This window comes from Balaenoptera borealis (assembly GCF_965194805.1).
Source record: "Balaenoptera borealis genome assembly, chromosome: 20".
Lineage (NCBI taxonomy): Eukaryota > Metazoa > Chordata > Mammalia > Artiodactyla > Balaenopteridae > Balaenoptera > Balaenoptera borealis.
The window spans coordinates 59092310-59110509 of NC_138879.1; the positions used below are offsets into that span (position 1 = coordinate 59092310).

General features: G+C 46.7%; 3 protein-coding genes across 10 annotated transcripts in view; 1 reads left to right on the forward strand and 2 right to left on the reverse strand.

The window, feature by feature from the left end:
- TTC19 (tetratricopeptide repeat domain 19) overlaps nucleotides 1-6161 on the reverse strand; it is a 33827-nt gene extending 27666 nt beyond the window's left edge. For 3 of the 8 annotated variants that reach the window (XR_014238795.1, XR_014238796.1, XM_082374139.1), the window contains exons 1-6: nucleotides 5892-6159; nucleotides 5694-5812; nucleotides 3780-3890; nucleotides 3284-3322; nucleotides 2447-2503; nucleotides 2072-2133 (exon numbers count right to left, since the gene is read on the reverse strand). Coding sequence is in view for 6 of the 8 variants with exons in the window: in XM_082374139.1 (XP_082230265.1) it covers nucleotides 2072-2133; nucleotides 2447-2503; nucleotides 3284-3322; nucleotides 3780-3890; nucleotides 5694-5812; nucleotides 5892-6075 (572 nt within the window). In the remaining 2 variants the exon portion in view is untranslated. Of the gene's footprint in view, nucleotides 1-2071; nucleotides 2134-2446; nucleotides 2504-3283; nucleotides 3323-3779; nucleotides 3891-5592; nucleotides 5813-5891 lie in introns of those variants that run through there. The other 5 variants (XM_082374141.1, XM_082374142.1, XM_082374140.1 and 2 more) reach the window with 5 other exon arrangements.
- A 55-nt stretch (nucleotides 6162-6216) lies between these two features.
- ZSWIM7 (zinc finger SWIM-type containing 7) lies at nucleotides 6217-18186 on the forward strand. The gene is made up of 5 exons (XM_082374167.1): nucleotides 6217-6327; nucleotides 8532-8553; nucleotides 11490-11592; nucleotides 16304-16408; nucleotides 17764-18186. Exons 1-5 carry the CDS (start codon nucleotides 6237-6239, stop codon nucleotides 17881-17883), a joined length of 441 nt encoding a protein of 146 aa, XP_082230293.1. The 5' UTR covers nucleotides 6217-6236; the 3' UTR covers nucleotides 17884-18186.
- The window catches only part of ADORA2B (adenosine A2b receptor), a 32108-nt gene continuing 22467 nt past the window's right edge, over nucleotides 8560-18200 (reverse strand). Inside the window, exon 3 of the mRNA XM_082374155.1 lies at nucleotides 8560-9028. Coding sequence (XP_082230281.1) covers nucleotides 9010-9028 — 19 coding nt within the window. The 3' untranslated portion in view covers nucleotides 8560-9009. The remainder of the gene's footprint in view (nucleotides 9029-18200) is intronic.

An 18200-nucleotide genomic window follows, 5' to 3' on the forward strand; every position in this document is an offset into this window, starting at 1 on the left:
CGGGAAGAGGGAATTTTGTTTAAAGTCTCTAAGAGGTGTCAATCTGCCCTTTCTCAAGAGTTTGGGCTTTTTCTGGTCACCTAATTAACGTTAACTTAGGACAGAGTTTCAATAACCGACATGAGCAGCCGTCCCCTCACCTCCCACTAACACAGTTCAGAGGGGTCAGCTCCTCCACGTGAGAGCCTCACCCCTGCTCAAAGTGATGCGCTACCAACGGAGGCGAGGGCCCCTGCAGTAAGGGTTCTAACTGCTGACCTCACTCAGTTTCTGGAGGTCTGTTAGCTCTACACTCCTCCCAAGCTGCAGGTCTCTGATGCAAGTTTCCTTTACAGAAATGGAACTCCTAGCTAGGGCACGAGAAGGCATTTAGCCCCACTCTCAGGACCTCAGTCAACTGGAGAGGGCACCCAGGCAGCAGGGAGACTGACTCTGGACAGAACAAGGGTCATCTGCTGGTTTCTACAGAGACGCACAGAAACACGACATAAACTCTGACTCCATCCACAAGCTCAGCCCTGGTTTCTGCTCTTCCATTTTGGCTCTTAGCTTCTCACCACAGGTGGCACTACCAAGCTCACCTCTTCTCCTCTCGTGCTTTGCCAGATGACCCCGCTGTTCTACTGTTCTCAGAAGAACCAAACCTTGGCAGGAGGGACCCTATCGGATCAGGGCACGGAACGGGGGGGGCTGCCCACAAGGCATCCTGAGTCACAGCAAAATGTCTACCAACGACCCCTCCCAACTCGTATCAGCCTTCCTCAGCCTCAGGACCCGGCCACACATTTCCTGGTCTCATGCGTTTCTCAATAAATCAAAATTAAAAAACACTTCTGAGTAACTTCCAGGCGAACTACTAGTGGGTACTACACAGCGTTCACCTCTTCAGAGACTACGGATGTGTCTTACCCTCCACTGTTACTACCTCTGGGCTGCTTCTTACCCTGGGAGTTCATACCCCCACCCGTAGCTAGTCCTGTTGGTCGCCCGTCCAGGGAGACTGACCAGGCTGCAACGCTCCCCTGCATGGACCAACCGCAAAGCTCCTCTAAGGACTCGAAGTCAGAGCCCCTCAGAGGCCCTGGCCCATCTAGTGCCCAACCAAATGCCAGGAGACGGACTGGGTCCCGCTGAGAACGAAGGAGCTGCTGACTAGAGCAGCAGGGACCAGTGGCAGGGCCCCCGGCCTCAGTGGGCACTCTTCCTACAGCACCAGGCTTGAGCTCACTCCAAACTTCTGGTACCCACCTTCTGCAGCAACGATAAAGCAAAGGAAAAGCCAGGCTTACTTAGGTCTTTCCTTAAATTTACCCCAAAATATAACTCTCTAGAGGAGCTCTCTGCTTACATCCTCGGGTTTCTTCTTTGAACCCCACCTAGAGAAGGAAGGTACCAGGCCTCTCTCATCCACGGCACACACCCGGATTGTCCCCTAAAGCCTTTCCTGTGTACCCGCAGACTCTTCCTTCTTTGTAACAACTTAGACTCATCTAACACTTTTAACTCAGCACTGCTTTCTGGTCCCACCTGCAGGCCTCTCCTCCACTCCTAGGTATTGCTTCCTAAAACCTAGCTACCAGATAATCTCTATGGGCTTTAAAAGCTGCCTGCTGAGCTAGCCACTAAGACACTCCCACAGCAACTCTCTCATCGTTTAACTTTATACCTAACTTCCTGGTTTGCTGATCCTTAAACCAGCAAAATACATTATCCCCAGCAGCCTCTACAGTGCTCCCTCCTCTCCTAGGAAAAGCTAAACTAAGGTTCTAAGTACAACTTCCCTTCCCAGTTCAAGTAGGAACAGAAAACTTGACTAGATTTGTCACGGTGCAGCCAAAGGTATGAGGGCTGCATGTCCCGCTCAGCAGGCTAATGGAAACAGCAGGGGCAAACCCAGAAAAGACTCAAGATTTCAAAGATGAGGGACGGAGCGCTATGAGTGCGACACCTAAGTTTTGGAGACCCAGGTGATTAGCAGGTAAATGAAAAGTATGCAACATCCCAGGGTCAAAGTTTGGCCCACAGCCCTACTCCTTGGCTGCTTCCACGCCTAGATTCTGACTATACTTACCTATTCTGAGCAGCATAAATAGTGGCCAGCTTTAGAGAGATTTCTATTATTGCATTGTCTTCCTGTTGGGAAAAGGAAAATGAAGGAAATTCATAACAAGTAAAATTTGCTCATGGAATATTTCAGATCAACTTGTAGACTGACTTTGACCTGAAAGCCATAGTCTTTAGACTTCTGGAGCAATCAGGCAACTGTGAATTCCTCAGGTACCATGCTTTTGCATGAATGAAAGACTGGCAATTTTTATACCAGTCTTAGGGAAAAAGAATTCCAACTCTTTGGCCAAAGCACACGTGGGGGCTGGGTGGAGTTTATAGGAAGTAAGACTTTTGAAAACTGCTTCAGCTAGGGAGCAATCCTACATCACGCCCTTACCTGTTGCATGCCCCCTCCAAGCAGGTGACTCATTGTTGCTTTAAAAAGTTTTTCCGCCTAAAAGCATAAGGAAAAGATTTTTGTTTTATTTGGGTCCCCTATCCAGATGACCCTGGATTCTAAGTACTAGTCTGATGTACCATTCCTTGAAAAACACAACACACACACACACACACACACACACACACACACTGACACTCACATATACAAAGAGAAAGGTAACCTTGTGGTGGGAAAACAGACCAAAATACCAGGACTGCACATCCTCTGGGCACCTTGAAAACTATTCTGTGATGAGTAGAAACCAACTTCAGAAATTAACTTCCCTTCCAAACCCACTGTGGCAGAGACTGGAAACTATCCCCTAGTATTCACCCTCCTCTCCGTCTTTTTAGTTAGACTCTCCTCAATTTCTACCAGGCCAAGCCTCCTTTGCAGTTAGGTGTGGTCATATGATGAAGCTGTGGCCGAGAGATGCATGCAGAACGAATGTGAACAATCTCTAAATCGTATTTTATAAGGAAGCTGCTTGCCCTCCATCCTCTCGTTCTTCCCTCCTGCAGGCTGGAGGTGAGCCAGCTCTCTTACGCAGATGAGGACATATCTCAGAAGGAACCTGGGCTTCTGGGCCACTTCATGGAGCAGAGGTACCTACCCATCTTCAGGGTTTAGCTACCTCTGGACTAATGCATTAAAGGGAAATATGCTTCCTTCTTATTTGAGTCACTCTATTTTGGGGTCTCTTTGTTACAGCAGCTTAGCCTGTACCCTTACTAACAGAGGTTCCTTCAGGCTACCCCTTCACAAATTCATGACATTACAAAGTGATTTACTTACATTTTCAAGCTGACCCCGTATAAATGCTAAGTTGGCCATCTGAAAATTAATTACAAGTTGTTTTTCAGTTTAGAGCATTGTATTCCTACTTACTTCAAAACCTTTAAGCTGAAGACTCCCCTTTGCTTTCACCCTCTAGCTAAAAAAATAGTCCAGAGAGAAAAGTATGTCACTGATCTGCCAGTAGCAAAGTACAGCAATGGTGTGAGAACAAATACGCGCACAGACTTTGATGATGACAAACCAAATCTAGACCCACTCTTCACTGAAGAAACAAATATTAGTGATATTCATTTCTTTTTTGTCTGGGATTGAGGCGTCTTGTAAGTGACACCCCAAGAGTAATAAAAATTGAAACCAAAAGAAAACTTAGTAAAAACAAAAACCAAAGAGCTTCAGGGCCTGCTGCAGGTCAGGAACATGAGTCAGGAGCCTAACATCCTTCTCCTGCATCCACCCTTCATCATCAACGGCTCAGACTGGTGAGCGGAGTTACCAAATCGTAAGTGTAAGTGATGGCCTTCTTGTTATCACTCTTATAGGCAAGACGAAGAGCATCATGCAGAATTAGCTCTGCCTCTGCTGGCTCATCTTTCATGATGCACAACTGAAAAGAGAAAACAAAGAAAATAACAGAAAATGAAATATAAAGAAAGCAGATGCCTGTGCTACCACACGGAGGTGGGTACAGCTATATATCCCAACACACAGAAGGAAGTTATTCATTCATTCGTCACATACTGACTGAATTCCTACTATGCACCAGGCATTATGTCTACAATGGTGACAGGGAGTTCAGCTTCCCCTGCAGCTCTGTTTGGCCACATGACAAAACTCTGGCCAACAAATGCAGGCAGCAGGAATGTAAGCACTTTTTATCAAATCTTATAAGGAAGCTGCTGGCCCTACATCCTCTTTCTCTCTTCCTGCAGGCTGGAAGTGACCCTGAAGGACAAGTAAGCTTAATGACAACTAATGATAAACGCTAGGAAGAAAAGCAACAGCAAGGAACAATAAGGGGTCCCCCTGAATGGAAGTCAGAGAAGCCTTCCAAGGAAGTGACAGTTAAACTGAGGTAAGAAGGAAGAGAGTCAACCAAACAAGGAACTGTGAGGAAAATGACCCAAACAGAGAGTAGGGAACGAGCAAAGGCCCTACAGGCTGAAGAAAATGGTTCTTCAAAAACCAGTCAAGGGCTTCCCTGGTGGCGCAGTGGTTAAGAATCCGCCTGCCAATGCATGGGACACGGGTTCGAGCCCTGGTCCGGGAAGATCCCACATGCCGCGGAGCAACTAAGCCCGTGAGCCACAACTACTGCGCCTGTGCTCTAGAGCCCACGAGCCACAACTACTGAAGCCCGCACACCTAGAGCCCGTGCTCTGCAACAAGAGAAGCCACCGCAATGAGAAGCCCACGCACCGCAACAAAGAGTAGCCCCTGCTCGCCGCTACTATAGAAAGCCCACGTGCAGCAACGAAGACCCAACGCAGCCAAAGATAAATAAATAAATAAAATAAAAATAAAAAGAACTAATTAACTCGTTCTAAAAAAAAAAAAAACTCAAAAATGAAAGGAAACAGATGTGAAGGGAGGATGGCGAGCCTGACGATGATTGCCAAATAGGTAGGCAACGCAGGGTGGACCGTGTAGGGCCTCACAGGCCACGGCAGGGAGTTTGGGTTCTATCACAAATGCTGTGGGAAGTCATTCAAAGTTTATAGGCAAGGAAGTGATACGATCCGATTTACATTTAAAAAATCACTCCGGCTGCTGCATGAAGACTGGGTGGCAGGGGGCCAATAGGGCAGACGAGACGCGGAGTTAGGAGGCTGCAGCAGCGTGGCCAAGGTGACAGCAGGAGAGACAGAGAAAAGGGGGCAGATCTGAGAAATATTTTGGACTTGGTGGCAAAATCCAAAAAGGATCTGTTGCTGGACTCTAAGTATATCAGGAGGTGGTAGGTAGGGACCACAAGTTTTAAGAATGACTATGAAGCGTCCAGGCTGGAAAACTAGGTAGGTGGCAGTAAAGAGGAGATGGTGAAGGGAGGTGTCGGCGGGGGGGCACTTAAGATCAGGGGTTAGTCTGGGGCAGGTGAAGCCCCAAAGAGGAGCTGACACGTCGGCACACCCCGCAGTCTGCGGGCATCAGTGTGGACGTTGTTGGCCAGGTGGCGGCAGTCAGCCCAATGGAAGAGACGCGATAACCCGAGGAGAGGGAGAGAGAGGACCAAACCGCGCACGGCCCGCATTAAACTGCACCATCAGGACGCCACACGTGTACACAGTTCTCCCGACCAGCGCTCTCACCCCCAACGCTGGCTAACTCCGCTGCCCCCGGCGCCTCCTCCACCTGCACTGGAGACTCCGGGCCTCCGTCCACCGGTGTCACCGTCACTGCAGGCCCTCACCTTGGCTCGCTTCAGCAGCTGGATGATCTCGGCCTCGGCGTCCCCGGCCGCGGCCCCGCCCGCGCCCTGCCGCTCCCGCTCCTGCTCCGCCGGGGCGGGCCTCGAGGACCAGGCGAGCGCTGCGGGAAGGGGCGCTGAGGTCACCGCGCCCGGCCCGGCCAGCCCGGCCCGCCCAGCCCGCGGGCCCGCGCCCCTCACCTGCCAGCAGCGGCAGCAGGCCCGGGCCCAGGCCGCGCGGCGCCTCTCGGCACGGCGGCACGACCGCCACGGGCGCTCGGCCTCCCGCCGGACCCGGCAGCAGGCGCGCCGAGCGGCTCCGACCCCGCCGCCCCGCCACCCGCAGGAGGCCTAGGGCCAAGCCCGCACCCAAGCGCCGGTACATGATCGCCCGAGTCCTCTGCGGACTGCGGTCTGCGGCCCGGGCCGCGGAAGTCCCGCCCCCGGAAGTCCCGCCCCCGGCGTCGGGCGCCCGCCGATTGGCCGGGACGCACGCGACGTCACCGCGTCCGCCACGCCCCGGTTAGCGCGGGACCGGTCCTGGCGATGGCGGTGGCGGCGCGGGCTCTCACGCTGCCGGCAGTGGTGGAGGAGCTGCTGAGCGAGATGGCGGAGGCGGCGCGGGACGGCGCGCCGAGTACGGGCTGGATGCGTATGCGGCGGCGCCGGCGGGGGCGGAAACCCGGGGTACCGGGGCGGGGCTGCTGGCCCCTACGAGGGAGGTTTCTGTTGACCTCGTCAGTAGCCCTTCCTTCTCAAAATCTGTGTTCGCTCTAAACGAATCCTCTCCTACACCCTGTTCAACGAGCGAATATTTCAGGGCCGCAAACCCGGCTGCAGACGCAGCGACTTGGGGTTGGGGGAGGGGGGCAGTTCTGGACGCTGTGGCTGTACCTGTTTTCCTTTGACCAGCAGAGGATGCTCTGTGACCAGGCTCCCGCATCCCTGGGCGTTCGCAGCACACACCGGTATTGAGAGGGTCCTGATCGAAGTGCATCCGCATGAGAACTGCTCAACCAGCGTCCGAATGGTCATTGAATAAATAGATTAGACCTCAGAACTGCCCCTGCTGGTTCACTTGGATGGCTTTTGTTGGAAAAGGACCGCACTTTGAAAAGGATTTATCTTGAGTTACTGTTTTTAAAGAATTGAGAAAAGGAAGCCAACTTTTCTCATTTCAGTTAAAACTAAAGCAGTATATGTGCATAAAAGATTAGGCCAGCCAGGTATTCAAACATATTCTGATCCCAGAAAGGGTGGGGGGAAAGCCAGTCTGTTGTCAGCTCAAACAGTGGTTGCCCGATATGGGCTCTGTGTCTGAATGGATTAATCCATACACTGAGAGTCCTGAAGGGGGCCTGCAGGTGCCCCTGATGCTCAGGACTCAGAGCGACCACTACCACTGACTCACGTTTATTTTCAGCAGAACCGTTTTCTGCTATTTAAAAATCTTTGTTCTAGATAGTCATACACTCTTCCTGACCCCCACCCTTCAACGGTAATTTCTTTAGGTCAATATTGAGTTTACACTTGTGTGTTGATGTAAAATTGAGCCACAGCTGAGCCATGCAGGAAGCTAGGATTACGTTTCCTTTCCTGTAACTTTCTGCTTTCTCTCAAAACTGTCATACTTGCGTTTGCTTGTTTACTTTTTTATGTATCCCTAATTCAACCTCAAACTCTTTTACCAGTGTTCTAAATCTCTACTCAAGATGTTCAGGTGAATGCGATGTTTTGTCAATTTCATGTTCCTGCAGGAGTCTCTCCTAGAACCTTCAGGGGTGCTCTCGTATGGGCTGGCTGTCTCCTGAGATCTCCCTTCACCATTATTGTCTGGGGAATTCCCTTTACCTAAGTTGAGCCTTATATTTAGTTCACCCTACAATTTTCTTTTTCTCAGTTTATTACCTTATTTTATAGAGCACGTACTCTAGTACCTTCCTGAAGAAGAGCACGAGATGTACTTTTTGAGGCTTTACATGCCTGAAAAAGTTCTTTTCCTGTCCTCACACTTAATTGATAGTTTGGCTAGGTATTGAATTATATGTTGGAAATACCATTTCTTCAGACATCTGAAAGCATTATTCTGCTACCTTCTAGCTTCTTAAACTTTCTTTCAAAGAGTCTTATTTTAGCCCCCTGCTTCCTTCCCACTCCAGAGCCATCTGGTGCCACCAGTTTCTGAGGTTTTTTTTAGCAGGAGGGGGTACTAGATTCTGAAGGGTAAATCAGGCTCTGATTTACACTCGGCTCTCCCATTGCTCACGTAGGATTCAGTGTTCTCAGGTCTTGTAAATTATTTTCCAGCTGTGTTTCTCCCTGTCCTCATCCTGGGGAGTTTATGCTTTTTAAAAAAATCCTTTTGTTATTGTTTAGCAGAATATTGGGAAGGAGTAAAATTTGATGCCTATGTTCAATTCACCATCTTACACAAAAGTCTTTTTGGCTATAGTCTTTTCTCTTTTTTTTGATAAAATTATTTATCTTTGGCTGTGTTGGGTCTTTGTTGCGGTGCGCGGGCTTCTCATTGCGGTGGCTTCTCTTGTTGCGGAGCACAGGCTGTAGGCACGCGGGCTTCAGTAGTTGTGGCTCATGGGCTCACTCGTTGTGGCTCGCGGGCTCTAGAGCACAGGCTCAGTAGTTGTGGCGCATGGGCTTAGTTGCTCCACGGCATGTGGGATCTTCCCGGACCAGGGCTCGAACCCATGTCCCCTGCATTGGCAGGCAGATTCTTAACCACTGTGCCACCAGGGAAGTCCCTGTTTATAGTCTTTTTAAGATGTTTTTGTCTATGGTCACTGGTTTAACACAATTAACTTTCTTTCCATTCCTGTTTTACAGTTCCTGATGAGCATTTATTATCGTAAGTATATATCCTGTTGTATTTGGGTTTTCTTTTTTAATCATTAATGTGTTTTTTAAAGGCCAAATTCTTTCAGCATCAACTCTTGATTTTTAAAAAATATTCTTACTAAACTAGGAACAATATTTTCTTGACATGATTAAAAATCTGTCTCAAGTGAATAACCAACACTGTATTTGACAGTACAAGGCATTCCCTTATTGTCCTAATTGCCACTTTAACATTGCTCTAAAAGTTGTAGCTGTTACACGAACACATGAAAAAATGAGAAGTACACTTGATCCTTGAACAACACAAGTTTGAACTATGTGTGTCCACTTGTGATTTTTTCAGTAAATACATGCTGCAGTGCTATACCATGTGAGGCTGGTTAAACCATAGATATGGAGAACAGCTTAAAGTTATACGCAGATTTTCAGCTGCTCAGAGGGTCAGCGCCCCTAATCCCCGTATTGTTCAAGAGTCAGCCATATGCCTGTTTGCAAAGAGAGACAATTGTCATTATTTGTAGGGGACATAACTACTTTTTAAACATCAAGAGAATAAAGTTATTTTTTTTTAAATACAGAAACTAATAATTATTTTCTTTCATACACAAAGTTCAAACATTAATTACATTCTCAATAGCAAGAAAAAAGTGAAAGCTACCTAGGAATAACTAAACATTTAACTGCACATAAACACTTATATTTAAAAACTCATGAAGGATATACACCAACTTATACCAGAGGTTATCTTAGGGGGGAGGAAGGAGGTGCAGTTTAGAAAAGGGCTTTAACTTTTTCTCTATTTCTTAAATTTTTTACAAAGATTTTAATTATTAAAAAAATTACTACATTTAAAACAAAGAAAATAGGCAGATAATAAAAGAATTCAAGTTACGAAAAGCTTTGACAAAAAGGTAAATTTTACTAGTGATCAAAAAATACAAATTAAAATAATTAGATAACTTCCCATCTATAAAACCTGGGTATCACAGAAAAGATGTTGGTAAGAATCTTCCAGATGTTGGCAAGAACATGGAGAAAAGGATAACTGATATCCTGATGGTAGGAGTGTAACTTGGAAGGTAAACTGGCAACTGGGAACAGGAGCTTTAAAATATACATATTCTTTGACCCAGAAATTTCACTTACAAGACTGTATCTCAGGGAATTAATCATGGATGTTTAAAGACTTTACAGTGAGCACATCCATCCACTATTGTTTATGGTAGCAAAAAGAAAAAACACCTTGAAACAATCTAATTATTCAAATTAAATTTAATAAACTCTAATTATCCAAAAAATAGAGTTTGGGGAAAATAAAAGTAATTGATCTTTACAATGGAATTCTTTGTAACCATTAAAAATGGTTAAAAGTGCATTGAGATATTCACAATATGTCATAAAGTAGACAAGGCAGGTTAAAAAAATTCTTATTAGATCCATTTTTAAAGTTAACTGGAATTATCTCTGATTGATAAAGTTATTACCAGATTTTATGTCTTTAGTTTTCTTTGCCCATAGACAATCATCCTATGTTTAAACACTTTTCCCATTCTAACAGTTTGTTATAGTAACAGAGACTACTTTGTTAGAAAATGAAGAAGTTGAACGTTTTAATTTTAAAGCCCTTAGTAGTGCTGTCTTCTTATTTTGTGTCAAATCATATGGGTTCTTTAAAACATTAACTTTTTAGTTTTAGTTCAACCCAGCCATTTTATCTTCCGGTTTATAAAAATAACCCAAACTTGAAAATAAATAAATAAATAAATAAATAAAGTCCTTGGAAAATAAAACGTCAGAAGCATCAATAATCATACCAGCCAGTGATAATCACTGTTACAATTTGGTTTATTGCCTTTTTTTTTTCAATGTAATGTTTTATTTTGAGGTAATTGTAGATTTTCTTAAGAAAAAAATTTTTAACATGATGGAGAGTTTCTAGATATAAAATACAGTGCCCGACCTTTCTCACCTAACATATTGTAAGAATTTTCCCACATATCACATTTTTTCTGGTACATCATTTAACAGCTGGATAGCCTTTATTACTGATCCAAAAAGAACAAATTTAACACCCATCAGATGGTCAAACATGAAAAGGCCTGATAATAACAGGTGTTGGTGAGGATGAGGAGGAAATAGAACTCTCATATGGCACTGGGGGGAGCACTGTTTCCGCGGTGGGAAGCTGTTGGCAGCGCCCATTAAAACTGAAAATTGCACATATCCTAAGACCCAGCAGTTCCGCTTTCACTTACATAACCAGGAAGGACTCTCATATATGTGCACCAAGGGGCATGTACGGGGTAACTGAGTATTATTTATAATAGTGTCAAATGGAAACATTCAGAGTGTCCATCAATAGAGTACTTTTAAAAAAATAGAGTATTTAAAACATAAAATGTATTATGTACATACAATAGAATATTATTCAAAAGTTTAAAAAATATATATATATATATATATATACACAAATGCATCATATACACATGCATCATTCTCAGAAGTACACTGAGTGGGAAAAAAAAGTTGCCAAAAAAGCCTACCATATACCTTTTATGTTTTAAAACTTAAAAACGATACCATATGTATGTATGTATGTGTGTATATATAGGTATGCACACACACATATGTACTATGTATTATAAAATGTAAAAACATTAATAGGAAGGAAACCATCAAATGCATGTGGTTGCCTCGGGGATGAAGGAAGTTGGGACGAACAGGAAGGACTGTGAAGTATAAAGAGGACTTCTTTATCCAAACAACATGTTAACATTTATTCTGGGGGGTTGATTACATGGGGTTTTGCTGTATTATCACCTTTTTAAATTTTTTCCAAATTAAAATGAACTGAATTTTTAAAAACTGCCGATGGTGATCCTTCGGGTCAAGTCGCAGAGGTGGCTTGAGTCCAGCCGCCTAATCTGAAGCTTCTCTGCTCCCCAGGCTGAAGTTTGTCTTTGGCTCATCAGCCGTCCAGGCCTTGGACCTCGTTGATCGCCAGTCCGTCACCTTACTTTCATCACCCAGTGGGAGGCGTGTTTACCAGGTAGAGACCTAGAGGTGGGGATTATCTCAACAGAATCCCCTTAGGACAAAATGTTTTCATGAATCTCTGTGAAAGCTGGTGAACAGCTCTGAGTATTTCCTGGGCTTTTGAAAAGCATTTGACCCAACTTAGTAAAATTAGAGTATGAGTAGTTAAAATAAGATACACGTGACCTGTTAGCTCTACCTGGTAGCGATGTGTAGAACCAGCAATGACGCAGAGAGGCTCTTTTCTCAGGTCCAACGGAGCACAGTCAACTTCTGCCTTCCTGTCGTTTGATACTAGAGGTACTTGCCCACCTGCCACGCTCCAAAAAGCGCCGACACCGTCACCTTGTTACATTATCTCTTGCTTACAAGCAAAAACCAAAATGTATTTTGAGGTCCTTCCATATGTCCAGATTCATCTCATAGAAATGATCTGTCAAAATTGTTGTCAAGAAGTATTCATGAAGGCCAAACTGTGCTGAATTCAGGCAGTTTACTTGGACCTTAGTTTTGCCCACTGGAGCTTAAGGTAGGTAGATTTGTAAAGTAACAGATGAGACTCTTATCAGACTCCGAATTACTTTCATGTATTGATAATTCTCACCAAAAGCCCAGAAAGATATTCACTGTGCCGAAAACTGAGATGCAGAAAATGAACAGTCGCCTCTGGCAGCGGGGGTGTGTGACGGCCGTCCTGCACTGCCTGTCCCTACATCAGCAGTGGGCCACGCTCCCCGCCCCCAGTTTAGCTGCATTAGACAGTGGTACCTGCCGCTGGGATTGAGCGAAGGGAATCTTGTGAATGAAATTAAAACATCAGCAGTGGTCTCCAAAATTTTGTGTCTGGCTTGGAAGGGGTGAAAAAGAAGCTGTCAGCTCTTGTATTTAATCCAGGCCTTGCTGAAGACCAGGAAGGAAGGGATTTTTCAGTGTTTGGCTTCTGGTTTATTTATGATGACCTTCTCAGAGTTAAGACCGTGTTGATTCCTTTTTAGTGAGTGAGTGACTGGGCAAGGCCTCCTGGGTACATGGGTGGCTCTGCCTAGTGAACTTACTTGCCGTTCCACACGGTAGGATGGTGCAGCCAACCCGGCACGTCCTCCTGCATTTCTGCATGAAGTAAGCCGAGGTGATCAGTGCTGAAGGCTGCAGTTACAACTTCGGGTTGTATTTACTTAAAAGAGGCTGCTGATTAGAATTTTCTCATGGTGAACTTCATAGATTAATAATCGGCACTCTTAAGTGATACTGTTTGTACCTGAGGAAGCGTTTCCGTCTTCTTTCTAGAGTATTTATTTTTGGTTTTTATGTAGCTAAAATGCCCTCCACGGGGAGGGCCTCTGAGTTTTCCCATGTCTTTTAGTTTCAGATTTTTTGTCCTAGTTCCAACGTCAGCAGAACCCCTGACCCGCGCAAGCAGAGTCCTAACTGTTCTCTAGTTCTGGGATCTCATTGTTCGTTAAAATCTCAAAAACTCTGAAATATTTCAGTTATTGTTGACTTTTTTGTTCCTCCCAGGATCACTGTGACTTGTTTAATTTTCGTCATTCACATTCTGTATTATATCATGTTGCTTTATTCGTCATAAAAATGCTAACTTCTTAGAATTGTGGCTGTCAGCTTGGACTTTGAATTAAATGAGGCTGTAGAAATCTTATAGACACCCTCAAATTAACCTCAATGGTTTCATTGTATACAGTAACATAGAAAGAAGTTGGCTTAATTCAGAGGTCCTGTGAGATGATAAAAGTTGAGTCAGACATTGCCTCTCGACCCTGCTAGTTATCGTTCCATAGGGCAACCTTCTAATACTCTCACTTCCTCCAGGTGTAGTGGAAATTACCCTAAAGTCACACTTACGTTGTCACCTGAGTTGCTTTCTGATAAACTTTGGTCCACCCAGGAACGGGGGTGCGTCAGTCAGGAGGTGCTAAGTTAGGCTGTGGTAACAATGACCCCCAAATTTCAAAACGAAGTTTATATCTCACTCACTATACATCTCCATTAAGAGTCAATTGCAGCTCTGCTCCAAAACATCTTCCCTCAGGGTCCCAGTCGATGGGGCAGCCCCTGTCTGGAACATTGCGGATCTCACAGCAGAAAGAAAAGAGGACATAGTATGCACCCATTTTTAATGTTTCTGCTTGGCTACTCACATTTTACTGGCTAAGGCAGGTCACACAGTCAGCCTGTATCTAATAGGGCAGGAATGTATAATCCGCTTTCCGAGAGAGGCACCGAACTCGGGCAACAGTAAATAACACAGTTCACCACTGTGATGGATGCTAAGAGGCCTGGAGCAGCCATAAAGTGAAACCGTCCTCGTGAGTGGATGACCACCCAGGTGGGTCAGTCACCTTAGAACCTCGCTGAAACCTAGCAGACTTCCTCCAGGCAAGGTGCACGCAAGTCCAGCCTGGGTTTGAGTATCCTCTAAAGCCTGCATTTCTTTTTTTAAAAGCTCTCTCCTTCTGGGGATAAACATTCCAGGCTCTGAGTGGGTAAACTGGGAGCAATTCCCGTAAGAGGAGGCGGTTTTTCCACTGAAGGGTGAAGGAAGTGAATCAGATGGGCCCTGAGGGCAATTTCTAGTTCTAAACCTATCTAACTCAGATCTCTGCCTGATTATTGGGTTCCTTAGTTGTCCACTGCGAGATAAAGAGGAAGCAAACTCAGAATTGACTGTTCGTTTACAGTATTCACTGCCTCGGGCGGCTGAAGGTTTTGAGTCCTAGCTAGCCTTTGAAAGGGTCAGCAAGAGCACCTCTCCCCATTCCTGAGTTACCAGGCACTCAGCTTCATCCAGAGAGTATTCTGATGGGCTGGGGACCCACCATAAGAAGGAACTTGTCAGTGCAGAATTCCAGAGGCTTACGCCTAGTTAAATGTAAATCCAGAGAGAAGAAGAAATCTGAAGTTTTTTATTCATTGGTGACAGTTTGGAGACCCAAGAATTGTTGGTGTCACTGCTGGATGTTGATGGGTTTTCTTGCAGGACTCAGTGGGAAACAATCTGCTTTAATGCTCTCCCTTCAGCCTATGTTTTCCAGACACTGGGGAGGTTCCTGCAGTCATCCCCAGCGCCCACCACCGAAAGCACGTCAGCGCCTCAGGACTGGAAATATGTAACATGTGATTTTCTTCACACCTGATTTGTAACTGGGGCTGAAATTTTTAATGGGAACAGTAGGCAACTTCTTACCCAGTCATGGGCCATTTCTGGTAATCTTGCAGCCCCCAAGGAATTCTCCTGACTTGGTCAAGAAACCGTAGCGACACGGCTGCGTCACGTGAATGCCAGGACACTTGACAAACGGGCACGGCACGTGCCTGAACACTGCTGTTCCTCGGCCTGCTGCTTTATTCTTTGTGAGGAGAAAGAGGAGCTCTGGCGTTTGTTGTTTTTTAAGTCCTGGCCTTTTCATGTAGATTGCCACCTCAGAGCCTGCAAAACGTGGGAGCCCTGTGGCAGTCCCTAAGTGGCAGTTCATGTGAGCTAGCCCTCGGGGTGGCGCCGCGTGCCTGGGACGCTCCTTTCGCCAGCAGTTTGCAGAGTGTTTTTTTAAAATTTATTTATTTAATTTATTTATTTTTAGCTGCGTTGGGTCTTCGTTGCTGCACGCAGGCTTTCTCTAGTTGCGGCGAGCGGGGGCTACTCTTCGTCGTGGTGCATGGGCTTCTCATTGCGGTGGCTTCTCTTGTTGCGGAGCACAGGCTCTAGGCGCACGGGCTTCAGTAGTTGTGGCACATGGGCTCAGTAGTTGTGGCTCACAGGCTCTAGAGCGCAGGCTCAGTAGTTGTGGTGCACGGGCTTAGCTGCTCCGCGGCATGTGGGATCTTCCCGGACCAGGGCTCGAACCCGTGTCCCGGGCATTGGCAGGCGGATTCTTAACCACTGCGCCACCAGGGAAGCCCTGCAGATTTAACTGTAGGAATGAAGCCCTCAGCTGTGTCTTTGGCTGCTTTGTGGTGGAGACGTAAGCAGGCGATTTCTCCGTTTGTTTGTCCAGTCACGCTCCCGATGCAGCGTCATCTCCCTGGACGGCTCCTCCTCACCACTTGACTGACAGCAGGCCGTCTGCCCTTGGACGGGCGTGTTCCCAGCCCTCGTATCTGAGCGCTCCTTCCATCCTGCCGGGGAACAGGCAGATCTGGGCTTGCCGCGCTCCGAGACAGCCGCCCGAGCAGCTGAGTCACCCCGTTAAAAGATTCTCTGCTTTCTACGTTCCTCCTGTTCTCAAGATGCTTTCCAGAAGCCCTTTCCCGTTTTCTTCTGAAGACCTGTCTTTCTGCCTCACCGCTAAGCCTTCACCTGTTTTCAGACTCCCTTCACACGTGTGGTGGAAGCTGTAGACGTTTACACACATGCTGTGGAATACCAGAGGTTGAGAAACACCACGATGAAGTGCAGATGGGGGGGCTTTCTCCTCTGCCTCTTTATCGTCAACCCACGGAGTGGGCCCTCTGAATCACCAGCCAGAGGGATGGTTTAACCCACCCAAAATGCTTCTGTTTTGTCCTGTGGAGTCCTCAAGGGCAGAGCCCTAAGGCAGCGGGAAGGTCCCGCAGGCAGGGAAGTCGAGTTTCCACTTCTGCGGAAGATGTTCCTGCGGTTCTTCCCAGCGCAGAGCAGCTCTGAGACACCAGGCAGATGAGTTCAGGGGAAGGGGGTGGTTTCCAGCACACCTTTCCAAGTCTGATCCCATCTGTCCTGTCCTTTCTAGGTACTTGGAAGTTCCGGTAGAACATACGTGTGTTTGGCCTCTTGTCATTACTGTTCGTGTCCGGCATTTGCCTTCTCAGTGCTGCGGAAGAGTGACAGCCTCCTGGTGAGGATGGGAAGGGCCCCCCCAGCTGCAGCTGAGCCAGGAGAGAGATTGTGAGCCCTCGCTGCATCGTTTAAGAGTTGCACAAAATGGAGATTTTACTACATGTTGAAACAGATAGTAGTTTCTTGTCCTTGACTTCAGTCAGTCATCTCTTTTGGGTTTACCCTCCCAAAATGCAGTGTCATTTTTAGAACTACACCAATTTCCCATTTTAATTTAAAAGGTCACAGATGAAGCTGTGGGGAGGGCGACAGGTAACCCCCAAAGTTGGCAACTGGGGAATTAGTTGGCCCAATAAAAATATGAACTAAATAGGATGCTGGCAACTTTGCATACCCCCAAGTCCATGTCCAGCCTTGAGGTGTTTCTTCCCACTCCCCGTGAGACAGCCTGGCACTTAGCCATGCTCGACTTCCACGGGGGCAGGAGAGCACATCGGTGCCTCTGCTGATTTCACGGAGTCCAGGGCATCAAGCAGGAACAAGACATACTCACAAAACTCCTGATTCCACAGGAGAAAGCACGACCCACCCGAGAGCAGGTAGCTATTTTTTAAGTCTTGGCAAGGAAGAAAATTATAGCACCCACTGAATTCTTCCCCTTTCTTTTACACTGTTAATTACACACCTCGGGAACTGGGTGGCAGGTTGAATGTCCCATTGTACAAGAAGCCACATTCACAGCTGATTTCACCTGTGAAATGACAGGGTTCAAGCAGGCCCTCCAGTAACCTAAGCTGTGTGTGCTATGATACAAGGTCCAGCACAGATCCTCTCCCCAGAGGTGTTACAGGCCGAGATATGTGAGGGTCCTGCCACCCCTGCCCCTGCCCCCGACACCGCGCCCCGGAAGTCTAATAGCGGTGAAGGGACTACACTGTAGACTCTGAGCGTGTGTGTAAGATGGGGATAAGACCTGTCCCCCTGGGTGGTTAAATGAGATAATCTTATTATCTCATTATTAAATAATTCTCTCTTATTAAGTGAGATAATCTTTAAGTAGCACTTAGCACAGTACCTCAAGGAACGTTAGCCATTGCTATTAACAGCTTTCTGAAGGCGAGGAAGAAAGAAATATAATTTAGGACTAAAATAAAGAGCCCGTCTCGGTTTTCCCTTGGTTTTACCTGTACCAGCTGGATCTAAACTGTTGCTCCAAACGACAGGCAAAGGAAAACCTCCTCTGTCCCCACTGCCTCCTAGAAGGTCTCATCTTTGTCTGCAGTTTCAGGCAGTGAGTTAGAGGCGCACAGTCTGTGTGCCCCACTCCTTTCCTGCTGCATGGGATGGTGGTGAGAGGTCTGGCTTAGCCCGGCCCCTCCAGTTTCTAACTGGTTTGTGTGTTTTGCATTCCAGTGCAAGCACCTCTTGGCAGTTTATCTTAGTCAGGTTATGAGGACCTGTCAGCAGCTGAGCGTCTCTGACAAGCAACTGACTGATGTATTATTGATGGAAAAGACACAAGAAGCGTCATAACTGGCGCAGCTGGAGCATCACTGGCTTTCAACGTAGGATCCTGTCCAGAGACGCACGCAGCCTGTCGCGCGTGGCTCACGCGGCGGGGACGTGAACCAGGCTCCTTGTCGCCGTCCCGTCCCCACTGGCTGCAGGAGGCATTGTGGGTTGGGCCCAGGACGTGTGTATGGTTTGAAGCCCTCGTGAAACGTCTGAACCAGCCTCCAAGCCCCTTGGGTAGAAAATTTCCAGATGGAATCAAGCGTTTGAGACTCCAAAGCCTAACCTCATGTCATGGTTATAATTAGTCAGATTCTTAAGTGACTAAGAGTACTAGT

What these genes read in the sequence shown, in the direction of transcription:
- ZSWIM7 (XM_082374167.1), top strand. Translation starts at nt 6,237, where the DNA reads ATGGCGGTGGCGGCGCGGGCTCTCACGCTGCCGGCAGTGGTGGAGGAG. An exon ending in GGCGCGGGACGGCGCGCCGA is followed by an intron (nt 6,328 to 8,531) that starts GTACGGGCTGGA and finishes CCTGTTTTACAG; the next exon opens with TTCCTGATGAGCATTTATTA. An exon ending in GTGGGAGGCGTGTTTACCAG is followed by an intron (nt 11,593 to 16,303) that starts GTAGAGACCTAG and finishes TGTCCTTTCTAG; the next exon opens with GTACTTGGAAGTTCCGGTAG.